This window comes from Fundulus heteroclitus, chromosome 3 (genome assembly GCF_011125445.2).
Source record: "Fundulus heteroclitus isolate FHET01 chromosome 3, MU-UCD_Fhet_4.1, whole genome shotgun sequence".
In the NCBI taxonomy this organism is placed as follows: domain Eukaryota; kingdom Metazoa; phylum Chordata; class Actinopteri; order Cyprinodontiformes; family Fundulidae; genus Fundulus; species Fundulus heteroclitus.
In genome coordinates this window covers 4,317,993-4,340,801 of record NC_046363.1, presented here as the reverse complement: position 1 = coordinate 4,340,801, position 22,809 = coordinate 4,317,993, and the positions used below count along the sequence as shown (strand labels likewise).

General features: G+C 42.8%; 1 protein-coding gene across 2 annotated transcripts in view; it reads left to right on the top strand.

Moving 5' to 3' along the window:
- The window catches only part of taf2 (TAF2 RNA polymerase II, TATA box binding protein (TBP)-associated factor), a 35,213-nt gene extending 12,404 nt beyond the window's left edge, over positions 1-22,809 (top strand). The window contains exons 11-28 of one of the 2 annotated variants that reach the window (XR_002426775.2): positions 523-658; positions 753-907; positions 1,264-1,378; positions 2,170-2,279; positions 2,374-2,439; positions 2,527-2,653; positions 3,661-3,786; positions 8,426-8,566; positions 8,694-8,804; positions 10,516-10,709; positions 10,970-11,109; positions 12,932-13,001; positions 14,712-14,821; positions 20,146-20,375; positions 20,612-20,776; positions 21,900-22,002; positions 22,094-22,456; positions 22,519-22,809. Coding sequence is in view for 1 of the 2 variants with exons in the window: in XM_021308277.2 (XP_021163952.2) it covers positions 523-658; positions 753-907; positions 1,264-1,378; positions 2,170-2,279; positions 2,374-2,439; positions 2,527-2,653; positions 3,661-3,786; positions 8,426-8,566; positions 8,694-8,804; positions 10,516-10,709; positions 10,970-11,109; positions 12,932-13,001; positions 14,712-14,821; positions 20,146-20,375; positions 20,612-20,776; positions 21,900-22,002; positions 22,094-22,392 (2,398 nt within the window). In the remaining variant the exon portion in view is untranslated. Of the gene's footprint in view, positions 1-522; positions 659-752; positions 908-1,263; positions 1,379-2,169; positions 2,280-2,373; positions 2,440-2,526; positions 2,654-3,660; positions 3,787-8,425; positions 8,567-8,693; positions 8,805-10,515; positions 10,710-10,969; positions 11,110-12,931; positions 13,002-14,711; positions 14,822-20,145; positions 20,376-20,611; positions 20,777-21,899; positions 22,003-22,093 lie in introns of both variants that reach the window. The other variant, XM_021308277.2, reaches the window with a different exon arrangement.

The following is a 22,809-nucleotide window of genomic DNA, read 5'->3' as shown; positions in this document are numbered from 1 at the left end:
CAGAGCGGCCGTAGTGCTGCTTGTTCTGGGGACACAGATCTCCACCCACCAAAACAGCATGGGATTTAAAAAGTCACATTTTTGCTGTTGAGTGGCTGATAAATTTGTCAGTAGTGCAGTCAGATTATTTTTCTGGTAAATTATTAACATGAATCTGGAACAACGTTGATCACTTTAATCTGTGTCTCAGAACATACAATCCAAGTCTGTAATGGGTGGTTCACTATGTTCAGCCTTTTAAAAGGCTGAAAATATGCAACATGCAGGAAGTGTTAGGTCAGTCTGCGCAAAGTTGTCAACCTTTTCTTGTGAAAAGGCTAAATATTGTGAAGGACCCCTAAAAGAAAGGGCTCTGGGTTTGTTGTTTGCAAACAAAGATCTAGAGCTTGTCGCTGTTTGATTTAAAGTTAACAGAAAATCTGACCTGCAAAGGAGTACAGGAGGTCCTGAAAAGGTTCCCACAGTGGAACCCCCTGTAATGTCACGGTTTCCTAAAGCGCTGACCCAGCTTTTCTCTTTCAGTCCCACCCCCCACCTTCACTTCTCCATCAAACACCCCCACACCCTGTCCTGGGAGTACTTCAAGATGTTCCAGTGTAAGGCTCACCTGGTTATGAGGCTGATTGAAAACAGAATCAGCATGGAGTTCATGCTACAGGTCTGGCACCATCAAGGCTTCCTTTTTTTGTCATAATTTACAAAGTAAACCTGTGTTTTCCCATCTTAAGTCTCAGTTTTTCTCCGTCCTCTAGGTTTTTAACAAACTCCTAAGCCTGGCCAGTACAGCTTCGTCACAAAAGTACCAGAGCCACATGTGGAGCCAGATGCTCCTGTCAACTCACGCCTTCCTCAAATCCATCTCCAATGTCTCTGGCAAGGACATCGGCCCTCTGATAAAGCAGTGGGTGTATCCTTGATCCTGCGCTGATTCAAGCGGGTTATAAACCTATTCCTTTTGTCATGGCAAATAACAATCAGGACATGTTGCAACTGAAAAACATACCTTCTTTGGTAGGTTCAAAGCAAAAGTCCTCCTGTTGCATTACTCCTCATAGAATCAAGAATCTGTTATTGTCACTCCTTATAGGCCCAAGCGTGCAAAATAGTCTTTAGGGTCTGTTAAAGTCTGATTTACTGTGTTGCATGAATTAATCACTTTGTAATAATACAACAAAGGGATTTCTTTCATTTCAGAAAACATTCCCCAGATTATGTGAGTTGGTGCCACTGCACATGTGTTGAGCCTTAACTCTTCATGTGCAGAGATCAGAGCGGGGTGGTGAAATTCTTTGGCAGCTTTGCTTTCAACAGGAAGAGAAATGTGCTGGAGCTGGAGATCCGCCAGGACTACACATCCTCTGGAACTCAGAAATATGTGGTGAGCTTTAGAAGGCAGCCGACCCGCGCAGTCTGCAGGACATGGACACGTTCTACACAGCCGCGTTAAAATCACTTTTGGTTTTGATGACCATGTGAATATGACAAACCCATCCAAGCGCTGAGTAAATGCTTAGAAGAAACTAATTCACGGATGTGCCAGAATTTTCTCCAATTGAATAAAAACAAAACTGAAGTAATAATTTTCAGACCGATTGACGAGCGACCGAATGTTAGCACACAGCTTCAGTCGCTTCAGCTAGGAACCACCGATCAGGCCCAGAATCTGGGTGTAGTGATGGACTCAGACCTAAACCTTCAAAAGCATCTAAAGACAGTTATTAAGCTGGCCTTCAATCATCTGAAGAACATTTCCAGGATTAAAGGAAAATGTCTCAGCAGGATCTGGAAAAACTAAGACATAAAAGTGCTGAAAAGCCTGAGTTCTTTTAAATTTAGGTTAGAAACTTATTAATTTAAAGTTACCTTTAAATGTTAATGTTGAAGTTTATAGTCCAACTTGTCTTATACTGTATCTGACCTGCTGCTACTATTTCACTGCAATGTGCTTTCCTCTGCAATGTTTTCCCTCTCCCTGTAATGCTTTATTCCTCTTTTTGTTTTTTGTACAGCACTTTGAATTGTCTTATTACTGAAAAGTGCTTTATAAATAAACTTGTCTTGATCTGTGTGCTGTAACGTGGGTTTACGTTGTTGAAATGCACTTGGCTCCTGCAAAGACACTGAAGTCAAAATCAGTTTAAATGTCAAGTCTTGTGTATTTTTGTGCAGGGACCCATCAAGGTGACGGTCCAGGAGCTGGATGGCTCCTTCAACCACACGCTGCAGATAGAGGAGAACAGTCTGAAACATGACATCCCCTGCCATTCAAAGAGCAGAAGGTAAGCTACGCTAAAGCTTACTACACTATTTCTTTTGGGAAACATGTGCGCGTTTGAGCTGTTTGCTGACGATTCTTAATTTTCTGCTTACCAGAAACAAGAAGAAGAAGATTCCTCTGATGAATGGAGAGGAGGTTGACATGGATTTGTCTGCTATGGAGTAAGAGCTTCAGCTTGTGTAAAATAGTTTCCTGTTAAAGGATTAGCCTGGCCTTACATTTTCCTCTTCACACGGAATGCTCTGCAGTGCCGACTCTCCTCTCCTGTGGATCCGGATCGACCCAGACATGTCCATTCTGAGGAAAGTGGAGTTTGAGCAGGCTGACTTCATGTGGCAGTATCAGCTGCGCTATGAGAGGGACGTGGTTGCACAGGTAGGCCCAGGAGTTGTCTGCTTCCAGAAGGATCTGCTTGACTTGGGCTACGTTCACACAGCAGGGAAATCCGGCCCAAATCTGATCTTTTGGCCCTTAAGCGACACATATCCGTCTTTTTCATGGCAATGTGAATGGCCCAAATCCCATCTTTTCTAAATTCTAAATCGGATAACTATCTGATATTTTTCAAAGTGTCCGCAGTCTGAACAGTCATGTTGCATTCATCTGCTTTTTACGTCGCTGTCCTGGCTCCCACTACACATCCACTCAGACCTCTACAGACAAATGGTCAATTTTAATAGATGTGCCTTTTTTCTTATCTTTCTTCATCTTATTATGTAGTCTAAATATTCTCAGCTGTCATTGCTCAACATCTTCATAATAACACAGAGATGCCGGTGTCCATTGTTACAGTTTTTTTAAACAAAGCTTTATTGAACACTTACAGTAACAATTACGTCCACCACTACACAGTGTGCTGCTGTGCGATGTCTACTTTCTCCTTTTGTTATCTGTGCATGATATCAACGCTAGATGACAACAAAAAAGTAGATTCCAGCTGAAGAAGTCACTAGTTAGGAGCCCCACTTCCTAACTGGTATTCTTTGGCTAAAATCAGTTTGAGGAGAGTTTGTCCCACTCCTCACTGTCACCCCACAGCAACTCTGAGACGTTCACACTTTCGGTCGCATTTAATAGTATTAACAGCCACCTCAAAAAACATCCAATTTCATCAAAAAAATCAGAAGTGCGCATCAAGACCTGCGGTGTGAACGTAGGCTAAGTCTCAAACATGGACCGTGTTTTAATGCAGATGTCAGGTTTTTTTTAGTCATTGTTTTGTAGCGTTAGGTCACCTTTTGTACGACAATGAACGATTGTTGGTTGGTTCTCTTAACTACAGAACGCTGTCAAACATCTGAGCAGTCCATACAGCTTTTTACAATCTTTGTTTCCTAAATGATGACTATTTAGATGGATACCTCCCCTTTTATGTTTTGTAGGAGGAAGCCATCACAGCACTGGAAAAATTTCCAACTCCTGCCTCCAGATTGGCTCTGACTGACATCCTGGAGCAAGAGCAATGTTTCTACAAAGTCCGCATGCAGGCCTGCTTCTGCTTAGCCAAGGTGTGTCTCTATTTACTTAAGAGAAGTTCAGAAAAACTTGCCGATTGTTGTATTGTAATGATACCAGTAAGGCATTGCCTTCAGCCTCTAATGTGGAATCCAATTACAATCGATTACATTTAATATCCTCTGACCTGAGCACATGTCCTTTCACCCGCCTGTGTGTGACGTACAGGAAACTTTTCCAGTAACATGTTCCAAATGCAGCAGGAGAAAGCGAGTGAAATAAAAGAATTGGGTCTCAACTAATCATAAACTAAATATAATAAACAAATTAGATAGCAGTAAAATGTATGTGTTCATGGTGTCTGCTGGGTGTGGTGGTGGTTGAAGTCAGCCATGGTGGAGAGTTGCCTCTCTGGTAAACCTCCATCATGCGCCACTAAACCGTAAGAGACCAGGATTGTTTGGTTCACCCAAGGAGATTACATACTTCTGAATATTAAAGGGGGGAAAACTGAAATAATGCAAGTAATCAAGCAGTAATAATTGCTACTCCCCGGTTTTCCTTTAAAATGACAGCATTTGGATAATCAGCTATTCCTCTCCACATTTGCTGTTCACTACATACAATTTAAAGCAATCCAAATCTGTCAGAGAATTAAAGTGTGCCATACTTCCGTTTGTGGTGAGCCCCGGTGACTCATGATGGATAAAGGAAAACATTAACATCCTAATGAGAGAAGGTTGAAGATTGAGAACAAGGAGGTTCAGTTTGTAGCTTCAGCATCCAGCACTCACTTCTTGCACATTCTCACTTTTAAATGTTTCTGTAAAGAAGATTTTAACTAAACATTTCTTTCCAGTAATATTATGGAAGAGGCTAGAATAGAAGAAAAACCTTATATTCTCCACCAGTGGGGGGGCCCCCCATAAGTTTAACTCTTTGTGCACTGAATAATCCCATTCTCTGGCTGCAGGAAGGTCTTTTTTTTCTCTGGTTTCTGTCTTGGATTTCCATCCTTCAGGTTCCACCTGAACCAATATTTTCACAGCATGATAAACTAACTGAGCGGAGGTTCAAATGGCTGAACTGGACGTCTTTCGCTAAACCCCAACAGGCTCCATCGTAATGGGCTTAAACTGGTGCACACACAAGTTTAACCTGCAAGCTCAACATACTCTGACATACACATAAACACATGTACTCTCAAGCCTTCACCCAGGCTCACCACAAAGTAAAGTATGGGCCTCTCTCATGAGCTTGGCTGCTCTCTGATTAGTTTGGATCACTGTGAGTTGTGTGTAATGAGCAGAAAATGTGGAGAGGAACAAACGATTAGCCAAAAGCTGACATATTAAAAAGCAACTACAACAAAAGACTGCATGATGAAAGAGCACAAGAAACACGGCCGTGTTCATGAATCCGATCACACAGGAAAGCGATCCGGTGCTGTCGCCTCTCTTTATTTTTCTAACAAAAAAAATACCATCCTGTGTCAGTGACCCTTGGCCCCATATTAGCACATTAACATAAATTCCCCAATATCCTGTTGGCGCAGCCACTGGGCTTCATACCCGTGCAAACCTCATGTACTGTTTACTTTGTGGGCCAGTTCTCACCAGAGAAATCATAACGCACAGAAAGCCCATTGTTGCACAAGCTACAGGATTCTTCATCTATGGTTTCTGTGGCACACTATAGCCCTGGGGCCGGACCGGGACAAAAAACGGCCCTGCCATTATGGACCAGAATGGCTCACCGCATTCAGTAAGGCACACCTGTTCGGTGTTTTCAGTCTCTTGAACGATACCAACTGTGCTACTCTTTCTAAGAGCATACCTTAAACCATGTCATGACTTGCCAGGAATCAGTGAGAGTGGACACATTAACTACTACCAAAAAATGGCATTTATTAACACTATGTACACCTCTTGTCATAGCCTATGGTTGTGACAGCAGCCCGGCCTATACTAGACTCCCATTCACTTTGGGTGCCACTGCCAAAACTCCCGTCACCACCACCACCGCCGTCATCATCCACGGGAGCTGATGAAGGAAACAAACATTTCTGGAATTTAGGCATATTTGGCAGCATTGGCTTAAAAAGCAAGTTTTGTTTTTTTTTCTCCGCATATAGGGCAGTACTTTACCTTTTCCCACAAGCTTAGCACCCCGAGTTCAACTGTTTCGCTTTCCTTAGTTTTAGCCAAAATGAGAAGCCAAGCATGTCTCTGAACACTAAGTTTTGAGAGCAATAAAAATTAATTATAAACTTGATAAGGAAAAATGCCCAATTTGTGAAATATACCCAGAACTCCAGAACTCCTTTAACAAAAAGGTCAATCTGGCTTTACTTAAATCCAGAACGTATATTTGCAAAAGCAATCTACAACAAAAGCAAAAATTGGACACTAACCAGTTTTCTTTTTTAAAGCGGCACCGTGTAAGTTTTGACCCAATTATTAGCTTACTGAGTTTTCAGATCATTATACAGCACTTGGTGAGTATGGATGCTCAGAGCAGGCTGCCCTTCTCAAAAACTCGCTTAAAGGTACGGATACAGCTCTGATTGGTCATGTGACCTAGAGCGCCGCATAGTGGCAGTCTGAGCTCCCCTTAAACACGAGCGCTAACCTCGCATGCTTCTACTTCTCTCATCCTCGAGTCAAAGTTTGTCATGGCCATGGTTAATTTTACAAAACAGTGAATATAGTTTACAAACCTACATGTCAGCTCTTATTCCTGTTGAAGTGAATGTGGCCTTGTCTTTACAAGTAACCCGATGGCTTCTCAATCTGCTGGTCCTAAGTGGTCTGCTATCAGATTCCAAAACATGGAGAGAGACTGTTTAATTTTGTGACAGGGCATTGTTGCCAGTGGCCTTCCGCCGCATTAAACCTAAAAGCTACAGGTCTAATACCCCCCTAGTGGCAAAAAGTTGCCTAGTACAGCTTTAAATACAACATTGTTTTTTACAGGACATGTGTAATAACCTGTGGATCCATTTTCACACTTACACTAGCCGGTGAATATAAATGATGACCCCAAACCAAAATCAGCACAGCTCACTGGTAAACACAAATTAGCATTTGCTTATTATTCCCCACGTTGCGAGCTTGGTCAGCGTTCTGGAGCGGTACAAAGTGTTACCTCTAGTTAGCTAAAATTAAACATTACTCACCTCTGCTCCGGAATAGTGCCTATATACTTTACTTGTGGAACACATTTTTACATAGTACCTTTTCAAAGAAGCTATACCGACAAAAAATTAGGAGCCCTCCTGGGCAGCCTTTAAACAGCAAAGGCAAACATGAGAAAAATCCTGCCTGATACCCTGCCTGTATTCATAAGGTCAATGAAAAGCTTTCACAAGTATAATACATTTCTCTCCATCTCATAATCCTTATGGGCAACATCACGTTTATCCTAAATCTTACTGCACACTGAGCCAAAGAGGAGGCGTTTTGTGATTTGTCATTTTTGATGAATGTGTAATTATTTTTGTATGTTTGTGGACTAAAAGAACTCAGACTTTAACTTAGGCCTGAAGTACTTTAGAAGTGTTCTTCTCTTACTACAATTTTGCTTTGTAATAAAAACAAAAATCCAGAATGTAATATGCAAATGAAATGAAATGCATTTTTTTGTTTATGACCATTTTCACTACAGAGACAGCTGCACGGTATTGGTAAGTCAACCAGAAAGGGCTGAGCTATCAACATTGTGATCTTAGAACATTTTAGCTGCAGATATGTCCTTGTTATTCAAAAAATAATTTCAGTCTTTGCTAATTTGCATTTTCTCCTTTATTTCTATTACTTATAAAATAAGCTTAAGTAATTATGTGAAAAATCAGCAGATTGTCAATTTTTTATCCAATTACTCGATTAGTCGTCAGAATAATCGGTTACTAAAATACTCGTTTATGACAGCCTGCTATAGACCCTTTTCCACCAAAAGGTCTGGGTATTTAAAGTTTTGGGTTACTTTTTTACCTTGGTGATGGGATTCGTGGGTATTTATTTTTTTCGCTTTCTGTTGGCTACAAAAAATTCATTTAAATCAGCCTCATAATTAACAAGGTGGTTTTGAAGAAAACTGCAGTACACCTCCACTCCAGCGGGTGGTGGTAATTAAAAACCATAGGCCATAGAAGCGAAGAAGAAGCTCAAATCCCACAATTTTTCACAAAACAAAATGGAGAATACACCATTGGTTTAAGTCCTCTTCCTTTGGTCAGTTATAAAAAATAAATATAAATCTTAAATATCAATATGGTGAGTGAGCAAGGGTCCACTAATCATCGTTGCTCAGCACATAACCCCACCCCTCAACAATCCTTGGGTAATCTGGAAGTCCTGCCTCAAGACCAGGATCTATTATTAAATGAAGTTTGGACCCTGGAAATTGACATAACTCAGGTAAAATTGTGTCGAATCCCACTGGAGGACTTTCAAAATCCCCTGTAATGGTGGAAAGTCCCTGCAATGGAAATGGAGTTAATATTCTTCAGAAATCAAAGTGTTTCAGCTTTGATTTATTCTGTTTCAGGTTTTTGTCCCTAGTTTTCTGCAGGAGCCAGGACATGTCTCCTCTCCCTGAGTCGCTGTGATCCAGCAGGTGGAGCACAGTGAACAGCCGAGCAGCATTCAACAACTGAATGAATCCAACTGACTAGTGTCTTTCTAACTGCAGATTGCCAATGCCATGGTGAGCACGTGGCAGGGTCCACCAGCCATGAAGTCGCTCTACACCAGAATGTTTTGCTGTAAGAGCTGCCCCAACATCGTCAGGACGAACAACTTCATCAACTTCCAGAGCTACTTCCTGCAGAAGGTACAAACTGTGCTCAAACTTTGCTGTTTTAGTTCTGACCCTGATTAATCCATCCTTTATTGATTCTGTTTCTCCATTTACTTCCAAGACTTCTAACAGTCTCTGTATTTTCTGTTGTTCGTGTCAGACGATGCCGGTTGCCATGGCTTTACTCAGAGATGTACAGAACCTCTGTCCCAAAGACGTCCTCAACTTTATACTTGACCTAATCAAGTATAACGACAACCGGAAAAACAAAGTAAGCAGACAGTACATGCTTTATGACAGAGGAAATATCTGTTTATAGTTGTTTTCTGTTCTTCAAAATTTCATTTGACCTACTTTTCACCTTTTACAAACTAAATACAAAGTTGCACACAACTTTGCAGTGGAAGCAAATTGATACATGGTTCTTAAAACAGTTTAAAGTCTAAAAAGTAAAAACAATCGACAGAGAGCCAGTAGGTAACCAGGGTCCATCAGTGTCATTTAATCAGATTAAAACTACAGCTCTGTTCTTAGTTCTGCTTCTGGCCTCAGAGGCTTGTTAGAGAACATTAGGCATCAGCCGACATCATGAAGACCAAAGAACCTAGCAGACGGGTAAGGGAGAAAGTTCTGATTTAATTTAAAGCAAACAAGAAACAATCTCTTAAACAGCGTTCAATCTACCCTTCCATCCATCAGTCGTCTGGCACTGTAGCAAACGTACCAAAGCACTTCTATTCGGCCAAAGAGCCGGGCAAAAAGAGCGTTCTTCTGAGTTACCATGGTTACTGTATTATAACTTTTTTCTCTTCACTATCGAACAGTGGCAAGAAAAATACATGGTATAAAAAGCCTTAACAATCCAATTCAGTTTATGTATAAATGGCCAGTTCACAAAAAATACAATTAAATACAAATACTATACAAGCCTATAGCAGCATAACTATAGAGGTAGCTCAGGGTAACAGGAGCCACTCTAAATATAAGCTTTGTCAAAGAGGAAAGTTTTAAGATTAGTTTTAAAAGTAGACGGGGTGTCTGCCTCACAGACCAAAACTGGGAGTTGGTTCCACAGGAGAGGAGCCTGATAGCTAAAGGATCTGCCTCCCATTCTACTTTTAGAGACTCTAGGAACCACCAGCAGACCTGTTGTTAACTGCAGTTAACAACATTTTGTAGTTTAATAGTAAAAAAGCCAGAAGTCCTTTTTGCATTTGGCCACATTGTATGTTGGGGACAAAGCAAATGCGTGGAAAACATGCAAAACATTATGTGGGGAGAAAAACTAACACTGCATACCAACCTGAGAACACAATGCCACCAAGAAAGAATGCCTCCCCAAAGCATAATGCTTCAGTATAAACAGGAGTGCATCATCTTTTCATCAGGGTAAGACAATCTTGCAAGAAAACCTATTAGAAGCTACAGAGACTTGAGACTGGAGTGAAGGGTTACATCCACAACTCAGGAAGGACGATCTGTCCACAGGTTGGCTATTAGCAATGCACGGCACTTACCTGTGTTTAATGAAGAGGGTCACGAACAAACCTGTTGTTGAAAGAAAACCAGAAGATTTCCTCCTTGGAGTTTTGCATCAGTCATAGCTGACATGGAGAAGAAAGTTGTCTGATCAAAAAAGGCTAAAACTAAATATTTTGTTCTACATGCAAGGCTCTGTAGAAACCCTCATCCTCTCCACATTTTTAAGTTAAAAACCGAAAAAGAAAATCCTTTTTTTGTTGGGAAACCTCCAGTGCCAGACCTCAGCCATACCGAAGCATTGCAGCAGGCTCTCTAACTCATGCATATCATACACTGGTTGGATTTAGTTTATTCAAAGTAATGCGGGAGCCAGTGTGAGGGAGCAACATCAGCTTTCATTTTACATAAACCACCACTATAAATTGTAGCCTGTTGAGTAAGGGAAAACAAAGCATTTCCTGATCCCCATTTCTTCGCCCACCTTCTTTTCCTGTCTCCAGTTTTCAGATAACTACTACCGTGCAGATCTGATCAAGGCCCTGACCAACTCCCTCACTCCGGCCATCAGCATCAACAACGAGGTGCGAACAGTGGACAACTTAAATCCTGATGTGCGTCTCATCCTGGAGGAGATCACGCGCTTCCTGAACATGGAGAAGCTGCTGCCGAGTTTCAGGAACACCATCACTGTTAGGTACAGAGTGGAGATAGTCTGTGTTAGCATTGTTCTCAGAAAGATTTGTGCTTTCTCCTGGCAACTATTCCTCTCAGTTTTACAGGACAGAGTGCAAATTGTTTTCTAGTAAAGTCTAGTGAAAGGGAGAAATTGGAAATGGCTTTATCTGATTACCAGAGAGGTGATTGGACTGTACCTGGCCTAAACCTCAGCGGTCGGTTTGAACAGAGCAATAAACCTGAAACTCTGGTGCAGTCATTGATCTGATGTCTCCCCAGTTGCCTGAGAGCTATTCGCCAGCTCCAGAAGAACGGACATATTCCCAGTGACCCGTCACTCTTCAGGGCCTATGCTGAGTACGGCCAGTTTGTAGACGTTCGTGTTTCTGCACTGGAAGCTCTGGTCGACTACACAAGAGGTATGGAGCCATGTCACCAGTTCTTAGCATTTTTCTGCAACTTGATACAGAGCTCCACAATCTAAAGCATATCACCAGCATCTTCATTAGCTACACCTTGGCACTACCGGTTGGACCCTGTTTGGCCTTGAGATCTAACCAAATTCTCCCGTAATGTGTGAGAAACATTTCTCCAAGAGATCCACTTTGACGTTATAGCATCACACAGCTTCACATCACATGATGTAACTCTCCCATTCCACTACATCCCTGATGTGTTGTTATGATTAGATCTGGAGACTGTGAATAATGCCCAGGCAGGATGCGACCTTTAAATGATGCTGAGCCGGTACTGAAACAAATCCCCACACCATGACACCACCACCAGTCTGACCTGTTGCTCTGAGGCAGGATGGAGCCATCCTTTCATGTTCTGTCTCCTGTTCTCAGCTAACATGACTAGGACCCTGTGTGGTCTTCTGCTGTAGCCCAGCTGTGTCAAGGTTCCTCATGTTGAGCATTCAGGGATGATCTTCTACATCACTGTTTGGAACAAGTGGTTCTTTAAGCTACTGTTGCCCTTTAATCACCTGGAACCAGTCTAATAATTATCCTCTAACATCAACCAGGCATTTCCTTCACACACCTGCCCCTTAATGGGTGTTTTCTGTTTTTCAGACATTCTCTGTAAACCTGAGAGATGATTCTGTGAAAAGCCCAGCAGATCAGCGGGTTCTAAAATTCTCAGACCAGCCAGTCTGGTACCAACAATTACCTGATGCTCATCTAGATGTCTGATGTGTAGTGGGCTGCATCTAGGTCACTGGCTGAATCGCTATATTTGTGTTAAAGGTATATAGCCACATGATTATAAAAAAGACCAAAAACCATTTGATCATGATAAAATAAGGTTATATACACCAAGCCTCCATCTTGATAGTGTTTTGATGGACCTTTTTGAGCCGAAAAATAATTTGCTCTCAGCCGTGATCAAACAAATATAAACAGATGTGGTGACATCTAGCGACAGTATTGCAGAACTATCATAATGCAGGTTTGCTTCATTTATAAATCACTTGTAAATAATGTTGGATCAAGCCTGACCCTCTGCAATGCCTTGCGGAAAAGCAGCAGCTCAGTGTGATTGAAGACCACCCGTTTTAATTAAATAATGCGATCTACAGCAACTTTAAGAGCCTCATATCAGAACATTTACTCTGAGCCTCGGCAGGTTTAGCGACCGTTTCAGTGAACACCGGCGGTCGTACTGTATTCCCAGCAACGTTCCAGTCTTTTCCCTCTTAGAATCATATATTTCTTTGCATTTTTTTCATTGGATCTTGGACCATTTTTCATTGTTTCGCTGGGAGATGCTAATAGCTGTTAGCTGCTTCCTTGTTTTAACCCCTGCTGCACATGTGGAGCGTTGAACTTCCTCTCTTATTAAAAACAAAAGGCTTTATTTACTAACAAATTGAGCGAAAACATCTTTAATGGGCAACTGAACAGGTGTACCTAATAAAGTGGCTGGTGAATGTCTGTCTGTATAAACTTGACACTCGTCAGTTATAAACAGCTTGGTAGATCAGGTAAATGTTCTAGACAAGCACTACTTCAGCAGATTTTGACTCAAGTCAAAGGAAAAATTACAGTGCAGTAAAATTACTCCTAGAAAAGTTACTCTAGTAAATGTAAGTAGTTTCTACCCATCTGGGCTCACAAATTAACACGTTGTCTTTTTTTGGAACAAGTTCAGTCTAACATGTCCCACCGTTTGTACTGTTCAGTTTTCTGTCTGTTGTGCCTAAATGGTTCTTTTTCTTTTTTTCTTGGGTTGCTGTAGTTGAAAAGAGCTCCACAGACCTGCAGTGGCTGCTTGACATGGTCCAGAGTGACCCGATTCACTACGTCAGGTCAGTACACAGCGCACACAGTTTCAGAGACCACACGATGCCACATGTGACCTTCATAAGAGTAAAAATTAGCGTTTTTTAAGGATCTATAGTGTCAATGTGATAAATACCCGTGTAGTGAATGAGATCACATGATGAATGGGAATTAAAAATCCTACTTTCACAAACCTTAATTTCTGGAGATTATTTTATTCAGGGAACACATTTTGCCTCAAAGAAACCAGAGGAATATAATATGAAAATATATACGTTCAAAGGATCACAATAAAACAACTTTCTTTGTAAATGTATATGATCTAGTCACTAAAATAATCAATAAAGTAATAGTGATCATGCTAATATAAAAAAAAACACTTAATCTAACAAGTTGTTAAGAGCATTCAGATTTTCTCTAGATGATAGAAATCTAACTTTAACTCAAATCTCAGTCTTGATTTGGATTTTTTAAGTACCTGACTTAACTTTGAGGGAAGGTTGGAAGAGTTGATGAGAGAAAACTCTTCCGGATGATGTCTAGCTGGCAGGAGTTAGCCGTACCACTGGATAGGTACCTCCAGGTAGGTCAAGCATTTTTTACTTTCTCAGGACCAGCTTGGGCTTCTGCCCCAAGTTCTGTCAGCTCTTGGCTGAAAATGCTCATCAGCCCTAGCTCACACAGGGTCTGTCTGCAGCAGCTACTGTGAGGTTCCCATGCTGTTGTATGGACGGCCTTCTCTAAAAAATCTGAAAAATGCTGAAATATTAAAGATTATGCCAAATGAAACCATGCAGCCACGTTGATCATGGCTTGCTTAGATTGATTTGGTGCAGCCTCTCGGTTCTGTGTGTTGGCTGGTCAGTCCATAACTGTCGTCCATCTCTGGATCTTTGCACGATCTCTTCCTCTGCCTAAGCTCTCTGATCGAGAGAAGTGAGACAGCTGTTACCATGTCTTCTCAGAGGTAGAGACGTTATCTGTTGGGTTGGGGCAGCATGCTGTGGGTCTGAGACCTGCAGCAACAACAGATACAGCTTCAAAGTTCACCATTAACTCTAAAAAGTATGAAAATGTTGGAAACATTTTATCATAACTTCAAAGTCAGATCCTTCAGATCATTTCAGGAACATCTACTGTGCAATTAAAAGATGATTTAGTTCAGTTGAATGTCACCTGAAGGCATTTTCAACTCTCTATGTCAGAATGAGAGCTGGGCGATATAGATAAAATAGAAATCCTATTGATATTTATCAACAAATTCAAAGCATATATTTTCAGTGTAGCCTTGGTAATTTTATGCTGTTGCTTAGCAACATATTTTTTTAAATACAGAACACAAACACTGAATTCAAACTCGACCCTTTATTTAGTTTTTAAAAAGGAAAAAAAAGGGATAGTGCTCTTTGTACTCTTTGAAGGGGGCGGAGCTTGGTGACGGAGCATTCCTGGGTTTGCGTTTGTGATTGGTTGGGTGGATGCAATGACTGTGATATATATATATATATATATATATATATATATATATATATATATATATAAAATCTCATGAATCATGACGTGTGAATGAATAAGTATGTTCAAAGTCAGGTTTCTTTGTGTTTTGTAAAGCTGCATCTGTCAGTTAACTATTATTCACAACTTAATGACCTTCCGTCACTTTGTCATCAATATCTCCAGATGCGAAGGACAGTTGACGGACTAACACACAGGCTCTTGTTTTCTTCTCCAACTAGACATAAGGTTCTGGGCATGCTCTGTAAGAACCCGCCATTCACCAAGACGGCAGACTCAGGTCTATGTAATGAAGCTCTGGTCGATCAGCTCTGGAAACTCATGAACTCAGGTGAGACAAACACACCTTCAGGATCAGAGACACACAGGAGAACTTTATTAAGGAAGATAGTAAAGAGTGAGTTACTACATGGGGCAAAAGCAAGACAAACCATAGTTGATCTTCGGGGACGAGGTTTAACCTTCAGTTAGCACGCATAGTTAACTTTGTTTTACCAGATTATTGTACCCTTTCAAAGTGGACCAGCCATAGCTTCTTGTCATCTTGGTGTGACCTGGGCAGCCCATCTGAGGCACTGAGCGACGTCGTCACACAGTTGGTGAATAGGTGTGACATAGTGTCAGCATCTCTTTACAGCACTTTGAATCGTCTTGTTGTGCTGCATAAATAAACTCACCTTGCTTTTAGGATAATCGGCACTGCTGCTATCATTGATGTCAGCACCTGTCTTCTATGGATGTGGACAATTTGTTGCCTTGTGAAAAAAACTGAGATGTCTTTGTGGCCGCATCACTGAAATGTTTGATGAAAAGACTTCAGACCACTTCATGCAAACTGTGATGCAGAAATAGACTCAGTTACTAGAGTCCATGTGTTCTTCAACCACAGCTATAAATGTTCTGCAGGCTGTCACTGCACTCTTTCTTGTGCCGTATTTTCAGAACCTGACTAAATGTGACACAATAAAAGCCTGCACAGCTACCTCCACATGTGTAATCTAATAGTAACGATAATGATCAGTTGGGTTTGGACCAGTGCTCTTTGGCTTCTCTTCCTCTAATAAAACAAATTAGAAACCAGCTTCTCCCTCCACTCTTTGGATAGAGAATGTGACCACAGCAGGCTGATTCAACCACACATAGAGTAAATAGCACTTGTAGGGATCAGTTACTGCATGCTCAGTTTCTTTACTAAAAGAATTGCTTAAACTCTGCATGTAGCAGAACTAAGAAACCATTTCATTCACATGCTGCCTGGGCCAGAATGTGTACGAAGCAGCCTTTCATCAGGAAAGACAAACTGCAAACAAATGTTTTGTGTTGTCTTTATATAGAAGAGGGTACGGTTAAGGAGTTTATGGTGATATTGTCTTTAATTTCAGAGCATAGTTCCCCTCCAGAAGGACACAGTCTAATCTTAACAGGCTCATTCACTCGTTAAGAAATCTTCTCACGGTCTCCTCTACATTGTTTTTTAAGATAGTATAGTACACTCAGGATCGTTTTCAGAAAGGGAACCTGCACAAATACGGCACTAAGAGTTGTTTTAAACATGCCAAACACACAGGGGGCAGTGTAGTGCGAAGCTAAAACCCGTCAGGCAGTCAGAATCCTTCAAAACAATGGTGACGTTAAACAACATTGAGTCTAAACAGGTGACCTCCAAGCGCTCTTTCTCTGTTGCACCTCACCGTATCGGAGCAGCTGGGCTTGGAAAAACAAACAATCAAAAAGCGTCTGGACCAGTTTTCCCAGATATCCGGCTTTTTTTGTCGGTTGTTTGACTCTTTATTTGTGAGAGAATAAATTGTCAAACATCTGCCTTTTTCTTTTCTCCCTCCCCTTCCCCCATGTTGTTGTAATCTTCCTTCAACAGATCCAAGGGCAGCGCCTTGTGAACAATATTGTCCTTGGCTGCATGGCATCAGTGAACCGTCTCCCCCCTGAAATGTTTGTGATGTTTATGTAATGGTGATGGTACTGAAACAGCAATTTCCCCTGGGATTAATAAAGTATGTTTAATAATCTACATTCTGATTCTGACATGCGGACTAGGCCTTAGATCTCCCAGTTTTTATGTTTGCACATTGCATTGCAGCTTTAGAACCTTTGAGGAACCCCATTGGAGTGGTAAAGCAGATTACACATCTTTCTCTAAGGGTTAGGTTTATATAATGTGAAACATCTCTAAAAAATGTTTCCCTAATTCTACAGAAATACAAAGCCTTCTCTTGGGGAAAAAAATTAAAAATAAAGAAGTAGAATAACCTGGCTACTTAAGTGTGCACGTCCTTAAACTGATACTTTGTTAAACCACATTTTAATCTTGTTACAGCATTAAAGGGGCCTAGTCACGTACTATGGCTTGTGTTCACCCTGACGTTGCTTACGTAGCGTTTTTGAGCCTGAAAATAACATTGCTCCTGACGCGATGAGCAGACGTAAACATTGTGTCATCTGCCAGCAGTACCGCGGATCTATCAGAAAGCTCACCTCCTTCAGCCATCGTAGAACCTTAGCTCCACGGGGGGAGGCGTTGTGATACTCTGGTTGCACACGACCTGAGGGATTTGATCTCCACTTTCTCTCTGACCAGACATTAAAAACCCCGCCTATACCACAGGAACGGTATGGCAAAGATTTTCAAACTGTGACTTTTTCATAATGCACTATGCCATGAAACCGGTAACCGGTCCTTGTCTAGTTGTACTCATGATTTGGTGATTTAAAAAATCCTCCACCTTAAAAGACCGATGCGTAGCAAAACCACCAGTGTCGTCCTGGTCACTCTTCATGTTTCAACGTGTCACTTTCCCTTGTCCTGACCACACCCCCACTTAACTCCCAACGCCATCCCGCACTTAGCACAGCCCTTCAGGGTCTCTTGGAAACACCCACTTTGGTTGTGTTTTTCAAAACGTGCCTGGGTCCGGGGTTATGCTTTTACAACGGGGGAGTAGCACTTTAAGCTAACTAGATGCATACTTGAAAGGTTTTCTTCAGAAACATGGACTGTTTTAAGTTGTGCTAATGAAGTACTGTATTTTTCGGGCTATAAGGAGCACTTAAAACCCTTAAATCTTCTCAAAAATTGATGGTGCACCTTATCTATGATTACCATTGTGCTTACTGACTGGTTTTATGTGGTACAATGCACTCAGAAATCTGTTAAAATGTGTAAGTATGACTTTTGTAGGCAACAAAGGGGCTCAGATCAATGGATATTTGGGGCATTACGGTACACTGTGTCACTACCTGATCGGCCCCCTGAGCTGTCTACAAGACTGCCTGACTGGAATGTCGAAACTAGAAGTGCATTTATGTAAGGCAGCCCGTGCCCGGAGTACATGCTAGCAGCAATAAACCTAGTAAGTTAATTCAATATAAAAGTTTTGTTTTATATTGTTTATTTTGGCCTTATTTGGCAGTGTCGTCCAACTACTCCTCCCGACAGAGACGGATAGCTCTCCCTTTCAGGAGAGAGCGGTGTACATGGAGAGGAATATTTAATGCGCTTTATATAATCCGGTGCGGTTTACGGTCCGAAAAATATGGTACATTGGTTGGGGGAATTAAAAGGTAAATTGTGAGTGATCTAAATAATTTTTTATCCCTGCTCACGGCTGGTGGAAAGTATGGCTGCAGTGTTAGCTACATCGTTACGCCGTGATCGTCGCTGATGTCGGGAGGGTTTAAATCGGGACGATGTGCGGGCGGTGTAACCCAAAGATTGATTTAAAGATGCTGATGAAACTTGGCGCACCCAGGAACCTGCAGAGATGCCGTGACACACACCAAACACTGCCACCCACTTAGAAAGTGGTGTAATTCTGTCAGACCTTCAGTAGTTCTGCACATCCTCCTGTTTGGTGTTTAGCGGTTTCATTAAGGACACATGATATAATGGGGCCTGCTGTTCCCTCTGGGTTCCCTTCACTTATAGCTGGGCTCTTGTCAGACATCTCTTGTTCTGCGTGGTTACAGCAGCCTCCAAATAACAGGGCTCACATTAAATAGGCTTCCTGCCTCCATGTGCCGTTACTGTATGCTGTGTTCTGTCACTCAGAGCTACAGCCTGCTCTCTGGTCCAGATCTTCACACACAAACTTCTTCCGCCTATTGTGTCCTCAGGTTTCATTATTTCTTTTCTTCCAGGGAGGCCTGTGTACCTTTCAGCTAGCTAACCAGCCTATCCAGTGGTAGCGTGCCAATCCAAACACCCACCACCTCAAAAGCTAAATACAAGTATATGTTCACAGTTTCAGTTTCCTTCCAACCCCTGACTTCTTGTTGCTGCATCTGATTTCATGCCCTGATTTACAAGCAGAGGAGGATGGACCGAGTTATTTATGATGATTACTTGCAGTGGACTGCTGCTCGGAGGCCAGCTTAGCGTGGGTAGCTGCACCGCTCTGCTGCCAGTTTAAATACGTAGTGACCATTGTGGTGAGTTTAAATAGTGTGTAATGAGAGCGTGCTGGTTGTTCTGCCCCCCCGGTGTATTAAACACACACCCACAGGATGATGTTTCCCCCGGCTGAAGGTCAGAACTGTGAGCACAGTTAGTTGGAAGCTGGTGATTTATTGCCACCATCGTCTGAAGCCTCAGTCTGTCCCTCGTCGTTCGCCGTCTGGCCGTTTGGGTCTTCAGCTTTTACTCCAACGCCGACTAATCCAATGACTCTGAACATGGTCCAGTTAGTTCTGCCGTCACAGAGGACCCATTTAGTTCTCCATTGTCTCGCTGGGACTGTTTAATAATTGTGTGGTCATCATTAAATACTGTACAAAAACACTGGTGTCTGTGGGCTGCCCTGTGATAGATTTTCCAGATGGATGCACAGCTAGCTGACCTGAAGTTGTAACCTGATGCAGGCTTCAGGGCTGTATTCAGAGGCGATATTTTGACATGTTTTTTATTTTATTCTTACGAACTGAGGATGCGCCGCAGCAAAGCGGCCCATTTAACCTGGATACTCAGAAACGTGAAGAAATTATGTCCAGTTTTTCAGCTTCAACGGCCAGGAATGTAAAAAAATCAATTTTTTTCTGATAAGTAAAGGCACCGTGTGTAAGCACTTTGTGCCAGCAACACTTTACCGTCTAGATGCTGTAATTGAGTAAAGAGGACCTAAAGCAACTTTCGGTATGAATATTTAAAATAGCATTTTCTAGGATTTGTCAGGACATCTGTGTTGTTGATCCGGGCTGCAGGAGAGCGAGGCTGTCAGCAGATAACAGGAAGGCTCCGCTGCAGCTTTCAGCCTCTGTGATGGACAAGTGTGGATTTGCAAACATGCATGTTTAGAAATCGGACTGTTGAGGAGGACGTCAGTGTTTTCCATCCAGAGACTGCTTGGTTTAATAATGCTAACCAACTAATCGTTAATATTAGTATTACAGCTGTTGCTCTCTGTTACACAGCGGGATGTTTCCTCTTGTCCTTTTATAAACAATGGCATCTGAGAGGCTAGAGAACAATACTATAAAGACTGTTCTTATAGCTTCTTATATTCAGTTTATTTAAAGAGCGATCAGAATCGGGTCAAAGTGTCACTAAATGAGTTATTTTACTGTCAGATAAAGCAGGGGTGCATTTCTGGACTCCCGCTCACACCCAGACCTCTCTGCCTCTCCACCCGCTCCTCCTCTCAGGTACCGCCCACGACTGGCGCCTGCGCTGCGACGCCGTCAACCTCTACTACACGCTGTTCGGCCTGACCAGGCCGTCATGCCTGCCGCTGCCCGAGCTGGGCCTGGTGCTCAACCTGAAGGAGAAGAAGGCTGTCCTCAACCCCACCATCAAGCCCGAGCTGGGCGTCAGCGTCGTCATGGACACGCCGGCCAGTATAGGCATCCACGGCGTCGGGATGAGCTACGCAGCTGTGAGTAGCCGCCCGGCAGAGAAAATCAGTTAAAAAGCAGCAAAGTTCTTTATGATGTCATAAATAATGTTATATAAAATCTCCCAGAAGTCAGTCTGGTGCTGTCTTTGCAGCGTGACTGACATTACATCTGTGTTGTGTCCTACGCACATACTGAAGTGAACACACGTCAATGAATACAATATAAAGGCTAATGAACTTGCTGGCGCTGAGGTTTGTGTGTTTATGTCTGTCAGGTGGATGAAGAACCGGACCCTGTCTCGTTGGGGGTGTGTGGTGTGGGCCAACCCCCTCAGGGCCTCAAGAGGAAGGCTGAGACCCCTTTGGGTTCCCCCCCGGAGCCAGGCCAGATCCTGCAGCACCAGGATGACGACGGGAGAGCGGGCCGCTACAAGATCAGGGTTAGACACCGCTCACATGTGTCAGGGCAGAGCTCCTGCCAGCTGCCAACCAAAACATCCCTGCACAACATCCACCGCGTTCTAGTTGGATAAGAAGATCGTCTGGCTGTTCTTCAGTTCCTCTTTGATCAGGATTTCCTTACAGAAACATGCTCCAAGGAAAGATAGAACCCACCTTTTAGTCCAGACAACATTTCTGGTCAGGTTTAAATCTGTTGATCTGTTTATTTAAGTCAAACACAGCTGGCATTAAATACGTACATCATTGTGGCTTGAAGGACACCTTCAAAGCACAAAAAGTGAATTATTTGCATTCATAACTAAACGGTAACTCCAGCACTCTAGCTGGATCACAGGGATGCAAAGACATGTTGGGGTTTTTTTTGCATGCAAATAAATCAATAGTTATAACTTTAACTTTGGCCAAAATGTTAGTAGTGGTAGTAGTAGCTGGGGTTTGGCCTTGTAAATCTTCTCCAGACACTTCTCTTTGCTTCACAATGTTTAATATTAGAATATTTATTATAATATTTCTGGATGCAGCAATCTGTAAACCGCCAGCTTCTCTAGCAATGAGCCTTGTGGCTTTCCTTCCTTGTCAAAGGTGTCAGTGACTGTGGGCAGGCAGACATTTCTGTTAAAATGATCTAATTTCATTTCTGAACAAATACACTTTGGGTTTTATTTGACTTTAAGCCGTGATGACCTAGATTAATAGAAATAAATAGATCACAGTGGATTTCTTGCCTCTGTAGAACGTTTGAGTTTAAAATGGATTTAATGAAGTGAATTTTGAATATCTTAAATTTAGATTTCCTTTCCACACTACTGCCTAGTTTTTATTGGTGTGGTGACAGCTAATCATTTTAATGGTGATCTTAGCTTAGAGCAGTAATGTGTGTAAGTTCATTTTAAGCTGCTGATGGATAAAAGCCGCCCTATGAAGCTAAAGGAAGAGGACCATAATTAAATTGGTGAAACACAGCTAAAGGCAGGGAGTGTGCTCCATCCTACCATCTCTCTGCTTCAGCACGTCCTGATGGCTTACTATCTAACAACGTGTTACATCCTCCATCCCACGATGGACACACGTGACGGCTGATGTTGTTCCTCTCTGTTGCAGTTCAACACCATGGAAGAAGAAGACATCGATATGGAGACTGTCCACGACAGTCAGGCCTTCATTCACCATCACCTCAACCTGCTGGACAGGCCGTCCACACCAGGTAGGGAGCGTTTGTCATCTTTAGCATCATGACCACAGCAGCGCTTCCTCTGCTGTGCTCTGATGACGCCTTTTACTCCTCGTCTGCTCAGGTAAAGAGCCGCCGCTGGTGGAGCAGCCCCTGCTGTCCATGCCCGCCACTCCTCTGCCCCCCTTCTCCAAGGAGACCGCCTCCCTGTCTTCCAAGCACGGAGGGGACCACGGCCACCACCACCACCATCACCACCACGAGCACAAGAAGAAGAAGAAAAAGCACAAGCACAAACACAAGCATAAGCACAAGCATGAAAGCAAGGACAAGGAGAAGGACCGAGACAGGGACAACTCGTACGCCTACAGCAACAGCCCGGCCAGCGGCAGGTCTCTGCGCTCGCCCTCGCTCTCCGACTGAACACCGGGAGGACGTTTGGCTTCCAGCCGCGGCTTGTTCACACATGCCGTCTGCAACATCTGCGGGACAGGCGCAGCCATCGGTCCCACGGAGGGCGGAGACCCGTCTGTGTCCACATGCGGCTCCGCCTGTTTTCTTCTTCAGTCCTCAGCAGTGTCATCTGACTCCACTGCATCCTTCAGCAGAACCCGATCAAACGGAACCCAACTGAGGCTGACGTGTCAAAAAGTGAACCCTTCAAACATCCCTGCACACACACACACACACACACACACACACACACACACACACACGCTGCAGCCTGCCAGCCTTAGCTGACCTCATAATCTCTTCCTCTCCAAACAAAGTGACCACTCTGGTGACCCTCAGCCCACACCTGAGTGAGCGGCTCCTGAGGTTAAGCAGAGCCATGAGTGT